A 17,441-nucleotide genomic window follows, 5' to 3' on the forward strand; every position below is an offset into this window, starting at 1 on the left:
GTAATTCAAACAACAGTAACCTTTGCCTAATAATTATTTTTGAGGTAACATTTCTGATCTAATGCTTTGGCAAGTTACAATTTTTTTTCCTTGGTGAATGAATATACAAATGAACTGAGGGAAAAGTATTGACATATCGCTGGGGAAAAAAAATATTTTCACTTGGTGCAGTTGCATTTCAGTTCCTGTATTCTTGACAGATTTGAAATTGTCTTTACCATCCAATTTCTTAATACTTTAGAGTATAGCCAGCAGACACGGTGTCATTCAACCACTGCACTTATTCCAGAAAGCTGGTAAACCTGATATCAAATGCTTGGAATGGCTTCTTCTCAAAACTATTTGACTGCAATTGACGCTGATGGTTTTTCTTCTTCAAGGAAGATGGCTTTGTAATTAACCACTTGGAAGTAGCGGGACAGAGTTTTTTTATAACCTTCCTCGCTTTCCTGCCCTGGTATTGGAGGACGCCCTCTGAAAACATGAAAAAAACAATATTCAGATGCATCTAGTATTCTGTTGGAAATATTTGATGTTGCAATGTGCAAGGAATCTTGCGATGAATCGGTAGAAGACTGTGTTGCTGCATTAAGGGTGTTAGCAGAAAAATGTGAGTTTAGTGCAAATGTTGAGACATACATCCGGGACTAATTTGTTCATTGCTTTCCCAAAAAAATAATACAAGAGCATTTAACTTGTCTCAATCCCACATTGGGTGAAACTTTAGAAGTTGATAAAAGCATTGAGAGGTTGATTGTTACTTTCTAACGTACTTTCAAATCATGACGCTCAACTACCTCTCAATGCTGTGACAGAGGAAAGTGTTGTTTGTGTGGTTAGTTCCAAACAGGTTGGTGATAAAAGATACCAGAGGAACCAGCCTGTACGAGGGCAATTAGACTGTTTCTGCTGTGGTTTGCAAATCATTTAGGGAACAATCAATATTGTCCTGCTATTGGTGTGGAGTGGTGTGGCTCACTGGTTAGAGGCGGCAGACCCGGAAGCAGAGGACGGCCCGGGACCAGGGTTCAATTCCCGACGCGGCAGGGTCGTGGACCAGGGTCAGCGGACTCGATAATTCTTGCCTCGGTGCCTACTCTAACCAGGGATCACACTTGGCATTAGCTTGGCTCATCTCCACAACGGCCCCCCACATACGCCGGGGATGCCTGGTTTCACCCTGGAGATACCCAGTAGGGTCCATCTCACAGGGAAAGCCAGGACGGGTTCCCCAGCGGTCTACAGCGCAGAGATACCCCATGTGGGGTGATTCATGCGCTTTACAAGACATCATTACATTACATTGGTAAGAAGTGTAATTGCTACCAAAAAATGGGCCATTTTCCATGGGGGCGCAGGGGGGGCATCAAGTCGGGGTACAAATCTCAGGAAAGTCAAGATTTCTAATGTATAAGTGGAAGCTCCTTAATGTGAAGTGCAGAAATGTAGCAGAAAATGTGCAAATGTGTTATTAACTGTAGATCTTCCAGACAATTCGGGCGTCAATCCGAAAAAGAAGAAAATTAAAGGGCTCCTTGTGGAAGATATTATTGATGGAAAAACTATCATCATAATGGCACCTTCTACAGATTTTGGGCTTTGGGGAACAAGATATAGATCTGTTAGGATTCTTTTGGAGTGATGTGGAATGACTGTGCAGATCAATCAGAACGAAAGTGTATGCGGCAGTGAATGGGAGAGATATTCTGGGCTGGAATGATCAAGCACAGTTGGGTGTTAGTCTACGCCCAGGACAAGACCATCCAGCTGCTTTGGGGGCACCTTCCACTGATATTTTATCTTTGGATGTAGAGCAAGATGTGGTGTGTAGCATGATTGGTTCCTACCCTTTAGTCTTTAAAGATGTTGTTGGGAGTGTAAATGGTTTTGAGCATTGTATAAAACTCAAGAAGAATGCTGTGCCAACTGTGCATAAAATTCAGCCTGTGCAGCTCAGCATAAGGTAGAATCCCAAACTATTATTGACAAGATTGCAAAGTGAAGGGATCATTGCACCCATTGATGCCTCGGAATGGATTTCTCCAGTCGTTTTCAACTAAGAAAAAGACTGGAGATCTCAGGTGATGTTTGGATTTGAGATCCCTCAATCAAAACATCCGAGTCGATTTCCATCCTCTCCCACACATCCAGGAAAGGATTGCTAACATTGGCAACCTTAAGTATTTTTCTACAATCAATTTGCACTCTGCTTATCACCAGATCCAACTCTCAGAAGAATTCCAACCACTCAATCAGTTTGAGACTCCATTTGGTGCATACATGTACTTGAGGTTGCCATTTGGGCTTGCATCCACGGCAAACATTTTCCAAAAATTAATTTACGGATTGTTTGGGGATATGCCGCCTGTGCAAGCATTCCAGGATGATATCCTGATCGTTACTGAGACCAGAGTTAAACATATTCATGTCTTACACAAAGTTTTAGAAGCGTCACAAACAAGAGGGATGACCGTGAAACCCAGCAAATGCAAACTCCTGGTAAGAGAGGTAGAATACTTGGGACATCTCATTTCAGCTAAAGAAATCAAGCCCAAATTTTGCAATGTGGAAGCTATACGAAATGCTCTACCTCTTCATACAAGAATGCCCTATGTTCTTTTCTTGGCCCATAGGAATATTACGCCAGATTTGTACCGGCATATGCCCTATTGGCCCAACCTTTAAGATGTGTTCTTACGAAAGGGGTGAAATTCGACTGGAATGACAATACATGAGGTGTTCTAGAAAGTGAAATTGTTAGTGGACAATGACCTTGCGCCCTTTTGTATCCAATGTAATATCTTTAATTACGGTGGACGCCAGTCTGAAAGGGTTTGGGGACATTTTTGGACAGTGGGTTGAGGAGAACACTATTGTGTTTGCCTCCAGAGCTTTATTGTGTGCTGAAGCAAATATTGCACCATGAAAGAGAAGCTCTGGGAAACATTTTGGGAGGAGCAAAAATTTAAGACGTATATTTGGGGCAAAGAATGTGAATTCATTACTGAACATAAACCTTTAGTCTTCTTATTAGCTGGTAATGGTTTGGACAAGGCCTCTGCACGCCTGGTAAGATTGTTGTAAAAGTTACATGTGTATAATCTTGTAGTCAAAAACATTCAAGGTGGAAAGACTATCCGGGCAGACTGTCTATCTTGCATCTCTGTTCCATATAACAGTATGGTGTAGATGATTTCGGCAAGGATTGTGTTGTTGGCCTTGTTGATACTGTCTCAGCTTGTAATGGGAGTGTCACTCAAGAAAAGTGGTGAGCAGCTACGAAGGAGAATAATATATTGAGATAAGTGGAGCACTTTGTTAGAAGTAAGTGGCCTGCAGGGAAAGGGCTCAGTGAGGATTTGAGGAACTTTTCCCAAATCAGTGAAGAATTGTCATTTGAGAATGGGATTTGTGTAAGGAATGGCCGGTTTGTTACCCCGGTCCCATTGAGGGAAAGTGTTATTGGCATTGCTCATGAGGGACCTCAAGTAAATGTATTGATGGCCAGATTTGGATAGACAGGTGGCCAGCTTTGTTGAGAATTGTCCCCAATGAATAGTTTCGGATAAACAATGGAAGTTGAACAAAAAGCCTTTATTTCCTTTTCCAGAAGTACCATGGTAGAAGATTGCCTTGGATTTCTCTGAATCATTCAACATGCTCCCCTCTGATGAAAGGTATTTGTTGGCCGCAATCAACTACTTTTCAAAATGGATTTACTATTCATTCGTAGAGGTTGCCAATTCCACCACATGATCTTTTTCTTCGAGAATATCTTTAAGATTGGAAGCGCACATTGCTGAATTGTAACAGACAATGATCTATCTTTTGTTTCAAGGCAGATTACATATAAGCTTTATGAAAAGGTTTGAAATTATACACGGTCAAGTGGATTTGTACAGTCTGTCGTCCAATAGACTAGTTGAAAGGGCCAATCGTATTTTGAAGGAGGGAATTCAAACTGCCATCACAGTCAATGTTAATGTCGCTGATTTTATGCAACAAATAGTTTGGGCATACCTCACTTTGCAACATTTGACCACAGGAGTTACACCTTTTGAAGCACTCTGGGGTAGAGAAGCCAGGTGAAAATGAATGCCCCAGTGGTTTCCAGATTTGGGAGCGGGCCCAGTTCTAGCCAAAAGAAGGAATTTGGGGGAAGACCAAAAACGGATTAGAGATAGAGCAGTTGTCACACAATTGTTGCAGAAAAAACACTATGAAAGCAAATCAGGAGTCAGAATTGAGCATTTAGCTGTGCACGATTGGGTCCAGATTAAGAAACCATACAGGATTTGTAAAGGACAATCCAAGTTCTCTTTACCTGTACCAGTGATTAGGGTTAGTAAACCTTCTATTTTTGTTATAAGAGAGAGGTCGGTGGAACAAAGATCGTGCGGTCAAACTTACAGAGAGTCAAGTGGACATTTTCAATCACACGTATGCTAACAGAGACTATGAGAATGACTCCAATCTGGCTTATGATGTTGGTCAAGATATTGTGTTGACCCAGGCTGCCCTGGATCACAGTCCATCTGGAGCAGCTGACTTGAATGTCTCTTCATCTAATGTTGAATGTGGAAGAGCTGGCTCAAGATCCATAGTCAGTGTTGGAGGTGACAACATTGTTGCTATTGTGTCTAGGAGCCATGCATCTCCCTTGCACTAGCAGCCAGGTGAAGAGTGTATATCCTCTTGCATCCAGCGCAATTGAATGTTATACTTTAATGCTTTTCTTTGTTTTTTGTTTTGCTGTGTTATTAAAAGGGAGGGGTTTTTGGTATGTGGGCAGCTTATGTTATTCTCACTTTAAGATTGTAAAGGAATTTGTGTTGGTCATTGAGAATTCTAGTGTTCTGGAACGTGTTCTCTTGTTGACTGGTGAGGGTCAGTTGGCTCAGTGCTTCTCCTGTTCAGCTGCTCCCTAGCCGTGGGTTCCTGTATCTTGACTTTTACCAATATATCAGTATTTAAGTTCCGGCACCAGACTCGATCTTTCAAGCGTCCCCGAATACCTCAAGGGAACGATGCATCGTATCCTTTGTGACTTGGAAATCACATGTTAAATTCAATGGATAGGGTGGAGGCTTTCTATGATGGGCGATGTGGAGGTATAAAATGTGAGGAACAGTGTGGAGGTGAGAAGTGATTAGGAGTGTGAACTGCAGTTATGGATGCCAACTGGCTGGTAGTTGCCATGCTACAAACGAATATTGAAACCTTTGCATAAATTCGTTTCCATTTTACCTGCAAGCGAAAATAAACAAATGTCCGGTATCATTCTTCGAGATTTGCGGAAACCCTAAAAGTGGAAGCGATGGAGGGTGTGGGGGGAGAGATGAGTAGGGTCAGAAGGGGTTGACTTGGGTGTGCGGTGTTACTGGGAGGAGTGCAACAAATAACAATCGTGACACCTCTAGTATTTGCACCTACCCTTCATGATTTTCCTGAATGTGTCGTGATGCAAATCTCTCATATATTTAGCCATTGCCTCTACCTCAGAGGGTATCCGAGCTCCCAAGAAACTGCTCCGGTCTCTCAGCAGATGAGGGGCGGTGGAGGACGGTTTCCCAGGGACTGCCATGTCTCCCTGTCGTTCATAGAACAAATACAGCAGGGTCTCGGTACTCACAACTTTCAGTGCCCTAATGATCACAAAATATAGTGTCGCGTGACAGGGGCAGACATATTAGGGTCAGGTCAACCGCCCCTTGTTTTATGAATCATCTGTAAGGCAACATCAACGGAGAGTCATGGTTTCCGCCCTCCTAAGGCCAGGCGGAGCCTATTGGCCATGTGATACAACCAAAGCCGTCTGATTAAAAAACACTAGAGTGCTAACAGTAGCAAGAGACATGCAGTGTGCCTGCACCCGACGCCGAGCCCTGAGAAAACAGCTTTAGTCTCCACTTTTTACTCAGCTTTCTGAATGTAAAGGTGAAACGTCTTATAGTCTGCGCTGTCGATTGAAGAAGTGGAGAAACCTCCAATTGAAATGTATTTCGCTGGACGCTAAATTGTTTGCCAACTACGTCCTATGTATTTAGTGCAACCACGAGGAGGTCCTACAGATGAGAATGAGCGTGGAGAGTCCCAATACCGAAACATGTTGCGTTTTCCTAGCTAAACACGGGTATATGGGTTGCCGCCCGATTTTTATAGAACGTGTTTGTCGGAATTTTTATGGACACTTTTAGTTCATGCACATTTTCTGGAGACAATTGGTTGAGGTATACCCGCTATCTAATGACAAAGACTCTTTTAGCAATGACAGGTCAAGGCTTGCACTGGGCAGCCCCTTAAATGCGCCGGAAAAGGCGGGGACGGAAAGAGCTCTGCTCGCGCACGCGGACTAGCGCAAAGCCCAATTTCGCCATCTTTCTTCTGTTTACATCGGCGACCGGCTCTGTCATTCCTGTGCCGAAGGAGCCTGGCTTGAGCCCTGGCTGTAGGTGGCCCAGATTGCATACCGGCCAGGGCACGAGATGTCGGAGGCATTGTACGAGAAGTTTCTGGCACCAGAAGAGCCCTTCCCGCTGCTGTCTCAGCGCCGGGGAAGCGCCAGCGAGGAGGGTGGCGGCGGCGGGACACTGTTATTTGATGTTAGTGACTTTGGCTGCCAACTCTCCTCATGCCACCGCACCCACCCGCTGCAGCGCGGATTCCACGGCAGCAGGTGAGACGCACGGCCCTCCTTCGTATTTGTCTGTGCTCTTCGCATTTTTCGCAGGCAGACGTCTCTGCCAACCGATGATTGCGCTGTATCTCTGTCATTGCGGGTTTTGGGGTCCTTCACTCATCTCATGCTACTAATCGGTCTCCGCTGTTTCTCATTCCTGCACGTATTGCAGTCTTCTAAGAATCCTATATTTGCGCTACTCGATGCAGTTCTGATCATCAAAATATCCGTGTGCCCAAGTTATTCTTTATTGCTTATGTTTTTAACCGCCGAAGTAACGAGTGTTCGAGCTGCCTAGCTCCACAGTGTGCTTTTCAATCAGTCTCCTGGGATATATATTCTACATGCTCGACTCGATTTACTGGTGAACTCTACGGTTCGCACGAGTCCCTGCTATTGCATCTATAACCATGTGTTGAGATTATAATGATACTCCACAAGAAGGTAAGTGTAGGAAGGGAGTCCAAAGGACTAATTCCTTCAGGAAGTAGCAAGTAATCACATACACTGGATTGTAGTTGAGGATCCGCTTTATTGTAGGAGGTATGTTCTCTTCAAGAGCCAGTTACCTAATATCTACACAGTTGGTTGCAGACTCTCTATATCCACCCACCTGACTTTTCTAATCATAACATTCTCCCCCATGAGAGCAGAACCACCACAAGGACAATGAGTGACCAGGAGCACAACACTGTGTCACGCTCATTAACAGCACGAGACAAGGACACGCAAGGTAAATTATGTTCGCGTGCACTCAACACAACTTCCTCCCCATAAATAAATAGGAATAATAGGAAATAACATAACGTGTCTGAAACAAAATATATTCTAGCACATGACCTAATCCTGCAATCTTGCAGGAGGGTTGCGAGAACGCGTGCACCTAGGAGGACCAACAGTATTTCTTGCAGAACACGTGTCCAAAACGTTGGTGCAGTCTTGTTCTATAATGTCAAAAAATACATTGCCTCCGTGATCATCTGATCATCGTGAGTGACTGTCCCTCCCTTAAAGAGACTGTTTAGATTTCATACACGTCCTTCATCCACTCTTACAGCATTTTAATAAACATCAACAACTCTTTTGGGAGATGAAAAAATTGGATAACCCTTGTCCATCACATTTTTAGGTTTTGCCTCGCCGAAGGATGCGCTCTGCGCATCTTTTCGGCGCAGGCGAAATCCTGTTGAGTTCCATAGTGTGGCTTGGTTCGGCCCTCGTCCTTGATTGGCTGGCTCCGTAAACGGAGCCTTGCCATTGGACGAGGGGCCTGTCCGTCAATGCCGGACCAGACACGGGGGCGTTCCCGACATTCTTTGGCTTTTGCCGACGTCACGGGACGCCGGGAACGCCCCCGTGTCTGGTCCGGCATTGAGCCGGCACCCTTTCCTTCTTGCGTGAGTGCTTTCCCGTCCGTGTCCCCTCCCGCCCCCCCCCCGTGTCCCCTCCCGCCCCCCGTGTCCTCTCCCGTTGCAGGCTGCAGGAACACGGAGCACGGAGCTTCCGAGTGCTTTCCCGTCCGTGTCCCCTCCCGCCCCCCGTGTCCTCTCCCGTTGCAGGCTGCAGGAACACGGAGCACGGAGCTTCCGAGTGCTTTCCCGTCCGTGTCCCCTCCCGCCCCCCCCCCTCCGTGTCCCCTCCCGCCCCCCGTGTCCTCTCCCGTTGCAGGCTGCAGGAACACGGAGCACGGAGCTTCCGAGTGCTTTCCCGTCCGTGTCCCCTCCCGCCCCCCCCCCCTCCGTGTCCCCTCCCGCCCCCCGTGTCCTCTCCCGTTGCAGGCTGCAGGAACACGGAGCACGGAGCTTCCGAGTGCTTTCCCGTCCGTGTCCCCTCCCGCCCCCCCCCCCCCCCTGTCCCCTCCCGCCCCCCGTGTCCTCTCCCGTTGCAGGCTGCAGGAACACGGAGCACGGAGCTTCCGAGTGCTTTCCCGTCCGTGTCCCCTCCCGCCCCCCCCCCCTGTCCCCTCCCGCCCCCCGTGTCCTCTCCCGTTGCAGGCTGCAGGAACACGGAGCACGGAGCTTCCCCCGCCGCCGAATACACGCAGGCAGGCAGCAGGAGTCTGGAGGCTAAAGGCTGGATGCTGAGTCGCTTCTCACTAAAAGCGAAGGTGAGTGCTTGCTGCGTCTCATGTCGTCTGTGCCGTTCCCCCCCCCCCCCCCCCACCCCTCCCGCTGTCCATGGCTCTTTGTTTGTTTTGTTGCCTTATGTCGCCCCCCTCCCACTCTCCGTGCCTTTCCGCCCCCCCTCCGTTGCATAGTACCGTTGAGGCCAAAAAGTGCTTTGATTTGCATCTGGTTCCATGGTTCCCTTTCGGTGTGCGTGGTTGAGGGGGATTTGATGTAGTTTGTGTTATATAGTTGGGTTTGGTAAACATGACACCGTGACTTTACACCTCCGCCGTGAGTACGTTCCATAGTGAGTACCCGTGCAATGGACATGCATGCATTCCATACCGTGAGAAGTAGTGCATTTCATGTTCTCTTTCTCATACCATCAGTAAACAGTACATACAGTAATTATAAACTTCAGACCGTGAGTACGTTTCCTAGTGAGCACACATCCAGTGAGAACGCATTCCACCAGTGTTTCATACAGAGGGCCTGTGCTCCTCTTGTGATCAGCAGGCACTTCATATAGCAATGAGTAAGTGCTTATTTTATGCTACAGCAAACACCGAATAGACCGAGGATGTTCCATTTAATGTAAGCATTTGTTATCCATTCAGTATGCATTGTGGTACAGGGAGTGCATCTCAGAGAGAATGTTATATAAGCACGCATTTCAAACCGTGCCTACGTCAGACACTACTGCGCACTATGTACAGAAGTTAGCTTTCCATACATTCAATGTTGAATATGTCTCCTACATTCTGAGTCCCATCATTTTGGGCGTGGGAGCCGGGTACAGTACGTGATTCGAATGTACTTCTCGGAATATTTCCTGTTCGTCATTCGGTGATAGTTTTATCCTCCTCGCTGATGGCAGAGTGATCCTAGTGCATGCTTTATAAAGGTAAATCTGTGTTTTAGGGGTCGCTACTGTGTATGTATCATATCAAGGCAGCAAATGATTTTTAGTGTAACCTTTCACTTCTCTGGCTCCTGCTGTAAGTGTTCTGTGTTTGTAATTCAGGTGTACGCTGCAGCTGCTGACTCTCCGGTCGGCACGTGTTATTTAAACTTGCACTGCTGCTGCCTATGCCTCCGTTCTGTAAGTGATGCTTGCACTGCTCTTGCCTCTGCCGCCTGTATGTGTAAGTTAATCTTGCACTACTGCTGCCTGTGTTGACTGTATGTAAGTGAAGCTTGCAATGCAGCTGCCTGCGCTGTGTGTAAGTGAAGCTTGTTTCTTCTAGGCAATGTAGTGACTTCTACTGTTTGCCAGCTTCATAACCCTAAACCTGCTGGTTCGTGAATGAGGGTAAAGTTTTTAATTAACAGGGTGGCCCTAATAGTTTAAATGAAGCATAAGCCATTTTTTACATTTTACAGATTTGCTAAAATCTTTTTCCTATTGGCGTTCACGAGATAAAGTTCACTTTTAGGACGGCGAATATAATTGAAAAGCAGATGATACCACCCAGAAGAGGACGAATTGACGGTTATGCAACTTAATGGTCCTCAGTTAGCTCATTATACCAGAGTTCATGTTTTATACAGTATAGTAAGCAAACCTCATCACCTCCTGTGTAACATTCTCTTCAGGCGATTAAAGGTACAAAATGAGGTGTCTTATTGTGTCGTGAGCCACTTGGGTAGACCCTTGGAACGTATCTGTGAAGGCAACATATGAACAATATTTACATTCCTTTGAAAATACATATCTTGATTTCCCTAGAATGGCTTCTTTGGCGTGCTTTTGAGTCATAGAACACATACTTAATGAGAAAATGTGACACGTGCACATTTTGTGATACAGACTACTTAAATTGAGTTTAATTTTCAGGATGTCAAAAGCCCTACCTGGTGCAGTCATTCATTGTATACGAAGGTTTTGTGTGTACTTAGTCCATTTATACAATTTACGACCGTAAGGTGCAGTCTCCCGAAAACTGTGACCCTCAACATGAAGTTTTTTGGATGCAGTAGGTTACTATATATACGAAGAAGAGTGGCACATCCTGTTGCAGGCTCTCCTAATAAGGAATAACATGAAGCATTCAGTGCCACCCGTACTCTCCATCTGTTCGTGTTATATGGTTGTGATGCAGTTCTGCCTAAACCTCTGCATTTTTGCAGGCATGTGCCCCTTCTGATCATAGTGGGAAGCATCTTTAGAATTAAGCATGTGAAGACTGCCTTTTAGCAAGTGTTTTAACTTCTAGTAATAGATTTCCTTTGTACCTGGTTGATCTAGCATGTGATGACAGGAGTGTAGTGAAGTACCAACTGTACCAGCTTGAGCGTGCTGGCGCCAGACTGATTAAAGTTAAGAAGGACCATTAATAATCATTTAATCTGCCACTTGCTTGTCACAAAACAGAAGGTGAAGACATGATAAGTAAACACAGCAAATGGGACCTCTGTAAATGAGTTACAAACGCGAGAATCTGAAATTGTGTCCTTCCTGGCCATTTCTTTAGCACAAGAGGCTGACCTTGGTTGTTCTGGGTGTGTGTGGGTGTGTGGCTCTGGGTGTGTGTGGGTGTGTGTGGCTCTGGGTGTGTGTGGCTCTGGGTGTGTGGGTGTGTGTGGCTCTGTGTGGCTGTGTGTGGGGGGGCTCTGTGTGGCTGTGTGTGGGGGGTGCTCTGTGTGGGTGTGTGTGTGGGGGGGCTCTGTGTGGGTGTGTGTGTGGGGGGCTGTGTGTGGGTGTTTGTGTGTGTCATTTGCGAGAGATTAAGCTATTGGCATTGTAAATGACAATGCCATTTATTTATGTTTAAAAAAAACAAATAAAAATAATGTCAAGAGCAATGCCAATAGCTCTAACTTTAACAAAGGCAAAACCATTGCATTGTAAATGCTTGTTTCCTCTTGATGCGAACCATAGATCCAACCTCAACCACCTGTTTGCTAACAGAACCTTGCTCCTTTTTCATATCTTGTTTCATCTGTTTAATCTTTTCTTTATATTCTTCAACCCTGCACCGAACATTTTCATAGTCCACATCAGTAACGTCACTTACTTCTTCAGCCACCAAGGAACTAGTTTGGTACTGGGTTTGCGTCCCCTCCATAATTCAAAAGGACTGACTTAAGTCACAGAATAAGGAGAAGTTCTATATACCAATAACAGACAGTAAAGCATTTTTCCATTAATAATTGAATAGATTCCTTTATAACACAGTTAAAACCTTTCAATTTGACCGTTTGCCTCTGGTTGGAATACTGCAATTTTCCTATGCGTAACTCCACATTTGTGGGAAAAAAAAACTTCTAACTTTTTACTAATGAATTGAGGTCCATTGTCATTAATGATTTTTAGGGGAATATTTTCCCTACAAAAAACTTCTAAAAATTCTTATACTTTTTCTGAGGAGACATCCTTTACCATCTTGACCTCAGATCACTTAGAAAAGTAATCATTTAGAACAATCTCAAAAACTTCTTTTCGAGGCAAAATAGCAAATGGGCCAATAATATTCAGACCCAATTTTCGCCAGGGAGCATCAGGAAATTCCATTGGATGGGGCTCAGGACGTAGAGCCACAGCCAATTTGTCACTAGAGGGACATTCCGTGCAATTCCTAATGAAATGTTCTACAGATACATCAATACCTGGCCACAAAAATGATTCTCAAACACGTCTCCTTGTACTCGATATTCCCAAATGTCCTTCATGGGCTACTACTACTATATTGTTCCTCAGATTGTAAGGTGGGAACAAATTTATCATCTCTTAGGACAATACCGTTTTCAACAGCCATTTCCTCTTTAACTTTGAAATAACTCATCAATTCGTCCGACAATTTCCTTTCCTCATGCAACCCTTGAGAAATGTGAAGTATCACTTTTTTAAATTCCTCATCCTTACTCATTTCATCTAACCACACATCCTCTTGAACAATAGTTTGTTCACCACACACTAAATTATCATGGAGAGGAAACGCTACCTCACAATCTTCATTCTCCATTCCCTTCATGTCCGGTATGGCGGGGGAAACCTAGACATGCTTTCAGCAAGTACATTAGATTTACCTTGCACATATTATAATTGGAACTGAAAACTCTGCAATCTAGATGCTAATCTAGCCAATCTTGCAGACATAGTACGACCACCGCCTGGTGCCATCATAAAAATAAGGGGCTTATGATCAGTGTTGATGATGAATTTGGTGCCCACTAAAAATGTTCTAAATGTTCGGCCCCACAAACACAAGCTAAGAGTTCTCTCTCTCTATCACAGAGTAATGATTCCCTGAACCACGTAGAGCTCTTGATGCATAGGCTACAATCCATTCCTTTACACCATCTCTTTGCATCACTACACCTGTAGACCAGAACTGCTGGCATCCAGCATAATTATACATCTTTTTCCACTTACAAAAGGTTTTAAACATGGTGCATTTACAACAAAACCCTTCAAAGTATTGAAAGCAGAAGACATTTCCTTTGTCCAGTTAAACTTTGCATTTTTTAAAGTAGACCTCTAAATGGATCAAGTTTGGATGCACAGTTGGTAATGAATTTTGCATAGCACTCAGTGAGACCAAGGAAAGCCGCAAGTTGTTCTTTGGATGAGGGAATTTCAGCTTTAGTAAAACTCTCCACATGGTTGCGCTTGGGCTTAATACCAACACCACTGATAGTATGGTCTAAATATTCTACCTGAGATTCTTTAAATCTGTACTTATCAGCACAAAGAGTGAGACCTTTGATTAACAATGCAGAGAGTACATTATTTAAATTGTGATCATGCTACTCTGCATTTTTCGCGCACACAAGAATATAATCTTGGAAGGCTATTGCACCTGATAGACCTTTAAGTGTTTCCTTCATCAAACTTTGGAAAACTGAAGCAGCACTGGCAAGGCCAAATGGCATCCAACAAACCTTCAGGAGTTATGAATGCAGTGAGACTTTTTGATTCGTCATCTAAAACTACCTGATGGTAGGCACTGGTTAGGTCAATACAGGAAAATACCTGTGCACCACCTAACATAGAAACCATCTCATGTAGGTTGGGGAGGGGATGGGCATCTAGCCAAATGGCATTATTCAAACTGCGTAAGTACACACATAATCTAAATTACCTTGTGGGTTTAACCAAATGGCATTATTCAAACTGCGTAAGTACACACATAATCTAAATTACCTTGTGGGTTTAACCGAAATAACAATCTGAGAAGCCCATGCAGATGATTCAATGGGTTCTACTATCTTCTTAGTAAATAAGTCTTTTAAGATACCCTTTAGCTTGGATCTGTAGGATAGGGGAACATTTCTTACTCTGTGACAAACAGGAATAGCATTGTCACAAAGCTTGATTCAATACTTAAATCCTTAGTACTCTCCCAATTTGTTGTTGAAAACATTAGGAAACTTGTTTTTTAAATTTGAAACCAATTTAGAGTTATTCTCTACAGAGTTGGATAGCTTGATGACATAAACTGATGGATCAGCTCTGGGATCAAGCTTAATCCCCATTTGTTCTTGGTGGGGCCAACCCAAAAGTGACTGCCCATATTTTGCTACATATATCTTCCCGTATGTATGGCGCCCTGAACATTCTAAGTTGGCCCAAAAATATCCAACCAAGTACATTTTATGTCCGGTGTACCCACCAGGTGCTACACCAGGAACAAATGATTTCTTGTTAAACCATTTATCTTTTACAGTATTCTGTGCAATGATAGTATACAATGCACAAGAACCAACAAGAAATTGTACTTCAACACTATCAACAGCAATAGTGCAAGAGGGAAACTTGGTGACTCCTTCATTCCCACACACATTGAGTGTTGATCTCATTTTCATAGTCATCAGAAAAACTATCACATTCATTATAACTCTGGATCATATTTACTCTTTTGGGCATAGATCTACATACATTATTGAAATGTCTGTCCCTTCTTGCCACACTTATAACAAATCTTGTCACTAGCAGGGCATCATTTTGAATTACCTAGGTGCCCAGTACTCTCACATCTATAGCAAGAGAATATATGCTTTGTTATCCATCCTTGTACCTTTTTAAATCTCTCATCAGTTTTTTGTAAACTTCCATTTTTTTGTAAATTTGTTTTCTTGCTTTTGTCAGCACCTTTAGAAATACCAAATACTACACTTTTTTCGTTACCTCTAATTTTCTTGACAAATATTTCTGAATGCTCAATAGATTTTGCAATATCCGTGACAGCATTTAAAGACATATTAGATGTGGTCCACCACCTTTCTTGGACTTTTTTGTTATTTTTTCCTCATAAGAATCTGATCTTTAACCGCATCGCTGCTGCGGCGATTTTTGCGCTGTGCGGCAGTTTTAAAATTACCGCGATACATGACGAGCTCAGCTCGTCATCAGCACACGCCACCCGTGGGTGATGACGAGCTGAGCTCGTCATCAGCATCGAAGGGGTTAAGCACCTGTTCGTACGAAATATGCTCAGAATCAAAAGTTACTGCAAGAGACCTAATTGCTGAAACCAATTCTTCAATGGTTTCATCAGGTTGTTGTTCCCTAGTCTAGAAAATGAACCTTTCCATGACCACATTTTTGCTTTTTCCCATATCTTAAATTAAGTTGCATAGACACATATTGGTATACATTGATATTGCCAGGATTAATAAGGGCAGGTAGATTTTTGAATTCCTTTATACCGATACCACCTAAACAATGTTTTAACAAAGCCAGTTTTCTCCCAGGTTCATGCTGAAATTCTCAACATAAGCTAGAAATACCGGTTCCCATATCTCCCAATCCATCAATGGCTCACCAGGAATGGCTAGAAATGAGTGAGGAGGAACAATACCAGCCATACTGTTACAGAATAATGAAATCAGTAATACAAATAAAGAAAAAAAATGTTTGAGATGCACATTGTATTCATTTCACAGAAGTAAAGTATGCAGAAAGAATAATAAACCTGTAAAAATGCGTAGTATTATCCTTGTTGCCTGAAATACGAAATGCTGTTTTGTAAATTGGCACATCCACTTCTTATAAGTAATTACACGCAAACGTGCGTGTCGCTGTACTGTTAATGACAGGCTTGATTTATAATGTGCCAATCTGTTTCATTGCGTCATTATTGAGAGGCGCTGTGGAAGACATAGCCTTCGAAACTGCAAAAGCCTTCAGAAAATACGGGTGTGTGCAGATTACAGCGTTTCCATGGATACCGTAATACCTGTGCACGTGATGATGCTCTCTCAGACGTCACCATGTTATGGAGAGGACAGCAGGAACAGTTGGAGGTGGTGTGTGCGAGGCGCTTTTGTCTCTCAGCATACCACGTGAACGGTAAGGAAAAGCAATAATCAAAATCACGGAAGGCAATCCTCTGTAGGCCTCTGAGAGTTTGTTCAGTTCTTGTGCCCAGAATAAATTTAATAAGTAACATCGATGTAAAAAAACTCACGAACAGCAGCCTTCTGTACGTCTCAGTGAGTTCCTCAAATTCTTTGGAAAGCAAGATAAAATCCACGAGTTGTGAACAATTCATTAACTTTATGCACTATGGTAAACTCTGGCAACTGATTAGGAGAATACCTCAGTTATTACAGGAAAAATAATATATATATAGACAATGCAGCTTTTTGCCCGCTCGTCGCCAGTGTAGGAAGGGATTTCAAAAGACTAATTCCTTCAGGATGTAGCAAGTAATCACAGACACTAGATTGTAGTTGAGGATGCGCTTTATTGTAGGAGATATGTTCTCTTCAAGAGCCAGTTACAGAATGTCTATACAGTTGGTTGCAGACTCTATTCACCCACCTGACATTTCTAATCATAACATTCTCCACGAGAGCAAAACCACCACAAGGACATTGAGTGACCATGAGCGCAACATACTGTCGTGCTCATGCTCATCAGAGCAAAAGTATCCCCTTAATTACAAAAATCACAGTTCTGAATCAGTCACAATAGCAAAAAACAATGTACGACTATATATAAAAACGGTATGAGGTATTTATTACACATATAAATCCTACACAACGCATTTAATCAGTTATCTAACAGATACAAGTTTCCTAACATATAAAATATTCACCATGAATTAAAATACCTACACCTACACCTTCGGCAATCGGACTGACGATTGCCGAAGGTGTAGGTTCCTGGCGGGGAGTCGCGTTTGTCTGAATTTGACACCGCGTGAAGGTGTTCCCACGTCGTCAGATCCGATGGAGAATTTCTCTCCCTTTACGAATGTTTTCGCTACTCCTGTGAAACTCAGTGAGTGATCACGGACAGTAACCGTGAGTTGAACTAATTTTTCACATTTAGTGCCCCACGGGAGGGTGCGCCTTTGAGCGCGTACACCACCGGAGGCCTGCCTTTTTATCTATTTCTTGGTCCTGACGAATGCTGAGCGTAATAGCACATAAGAACAGCAGAAACATGTTGACCGTTTATTTCCATTAAAGGACACAGGTTTCCTAACATATAACCTAGTTGGTCCATACACACTGTTTTTACTTAATATAGGTTGACCCTAATTAAATATTTTTTGGGTACCAACTTTGTGTTTTTTAACCAGCACTCACATATCAATACACTTTTTTGTTTGAGCACTGTTGCACTCAACACCAACCCGCTCCGCTGTAACTCAGGCGTCGTAGCACGCTGGGGGGGCATTCGGCCACCCCAGCGGGGACCC

The 17,441-nt window shown here is 43.6% G+C and overlaps 2 protein-coding genes across 2 annotated transcripts in view; one reads left to right on the plus strand and one right to left on the minus strand.

Moving 5' to 3' along the window:
• Positions 1–5,791, minus strand: part of LOC147718609 (COMM domain-containing protein 5-like) — a 147,573-nt gene extending 141,782 nt beyond the window's left edge. Inside the window, exon 1 of the mRNA XM_086918571.1 lies at positions 5,434–5,791. Within this exon, the coding sequence (XP_086774697.1) occupies positions 5,434–5,584 (151 nt within the window). The 5' untranslated portion in view covers positions 5,585–5,791. The remainder of the gene's footprint in view (positions 1–5,433) is intronic.
• Positions 5,792–6,305: 514 nt separating this feature from the next.
• Positions 6,306–17,441, plus strand: part of FAM199X (family with sequence similarity 199, X-linked) — a 113,476-nt gene continuing 102,340 nt past the window's right edge. The window contains exon 1 of the mRNA XM_086918572.1: positions 6,306–6,676. Coding sequence (XP_086774698.1) covers positions 6,486–6,676 — 191 coding nt within the window. The 5' untranslated portion in view covers positions 6,306–6,485. The remainder of the gene's footprint in view (positions 6,677–17,441) is intronic.

This window comes from Lissotriton vulgaris, chromosome 4_1 (genome assembly GCF_964263255.1).
Source record: "Lissotriton vulgaris chromosome 4_1, aLisVul1.2, whole genome shotgun sequence".
Lineage (NCBI taxonomy): Eukaryota > Metazoa > Chordata > Amphibia > Caudata > Salamandridae > Lissotriton > Lissotriton vulgaris.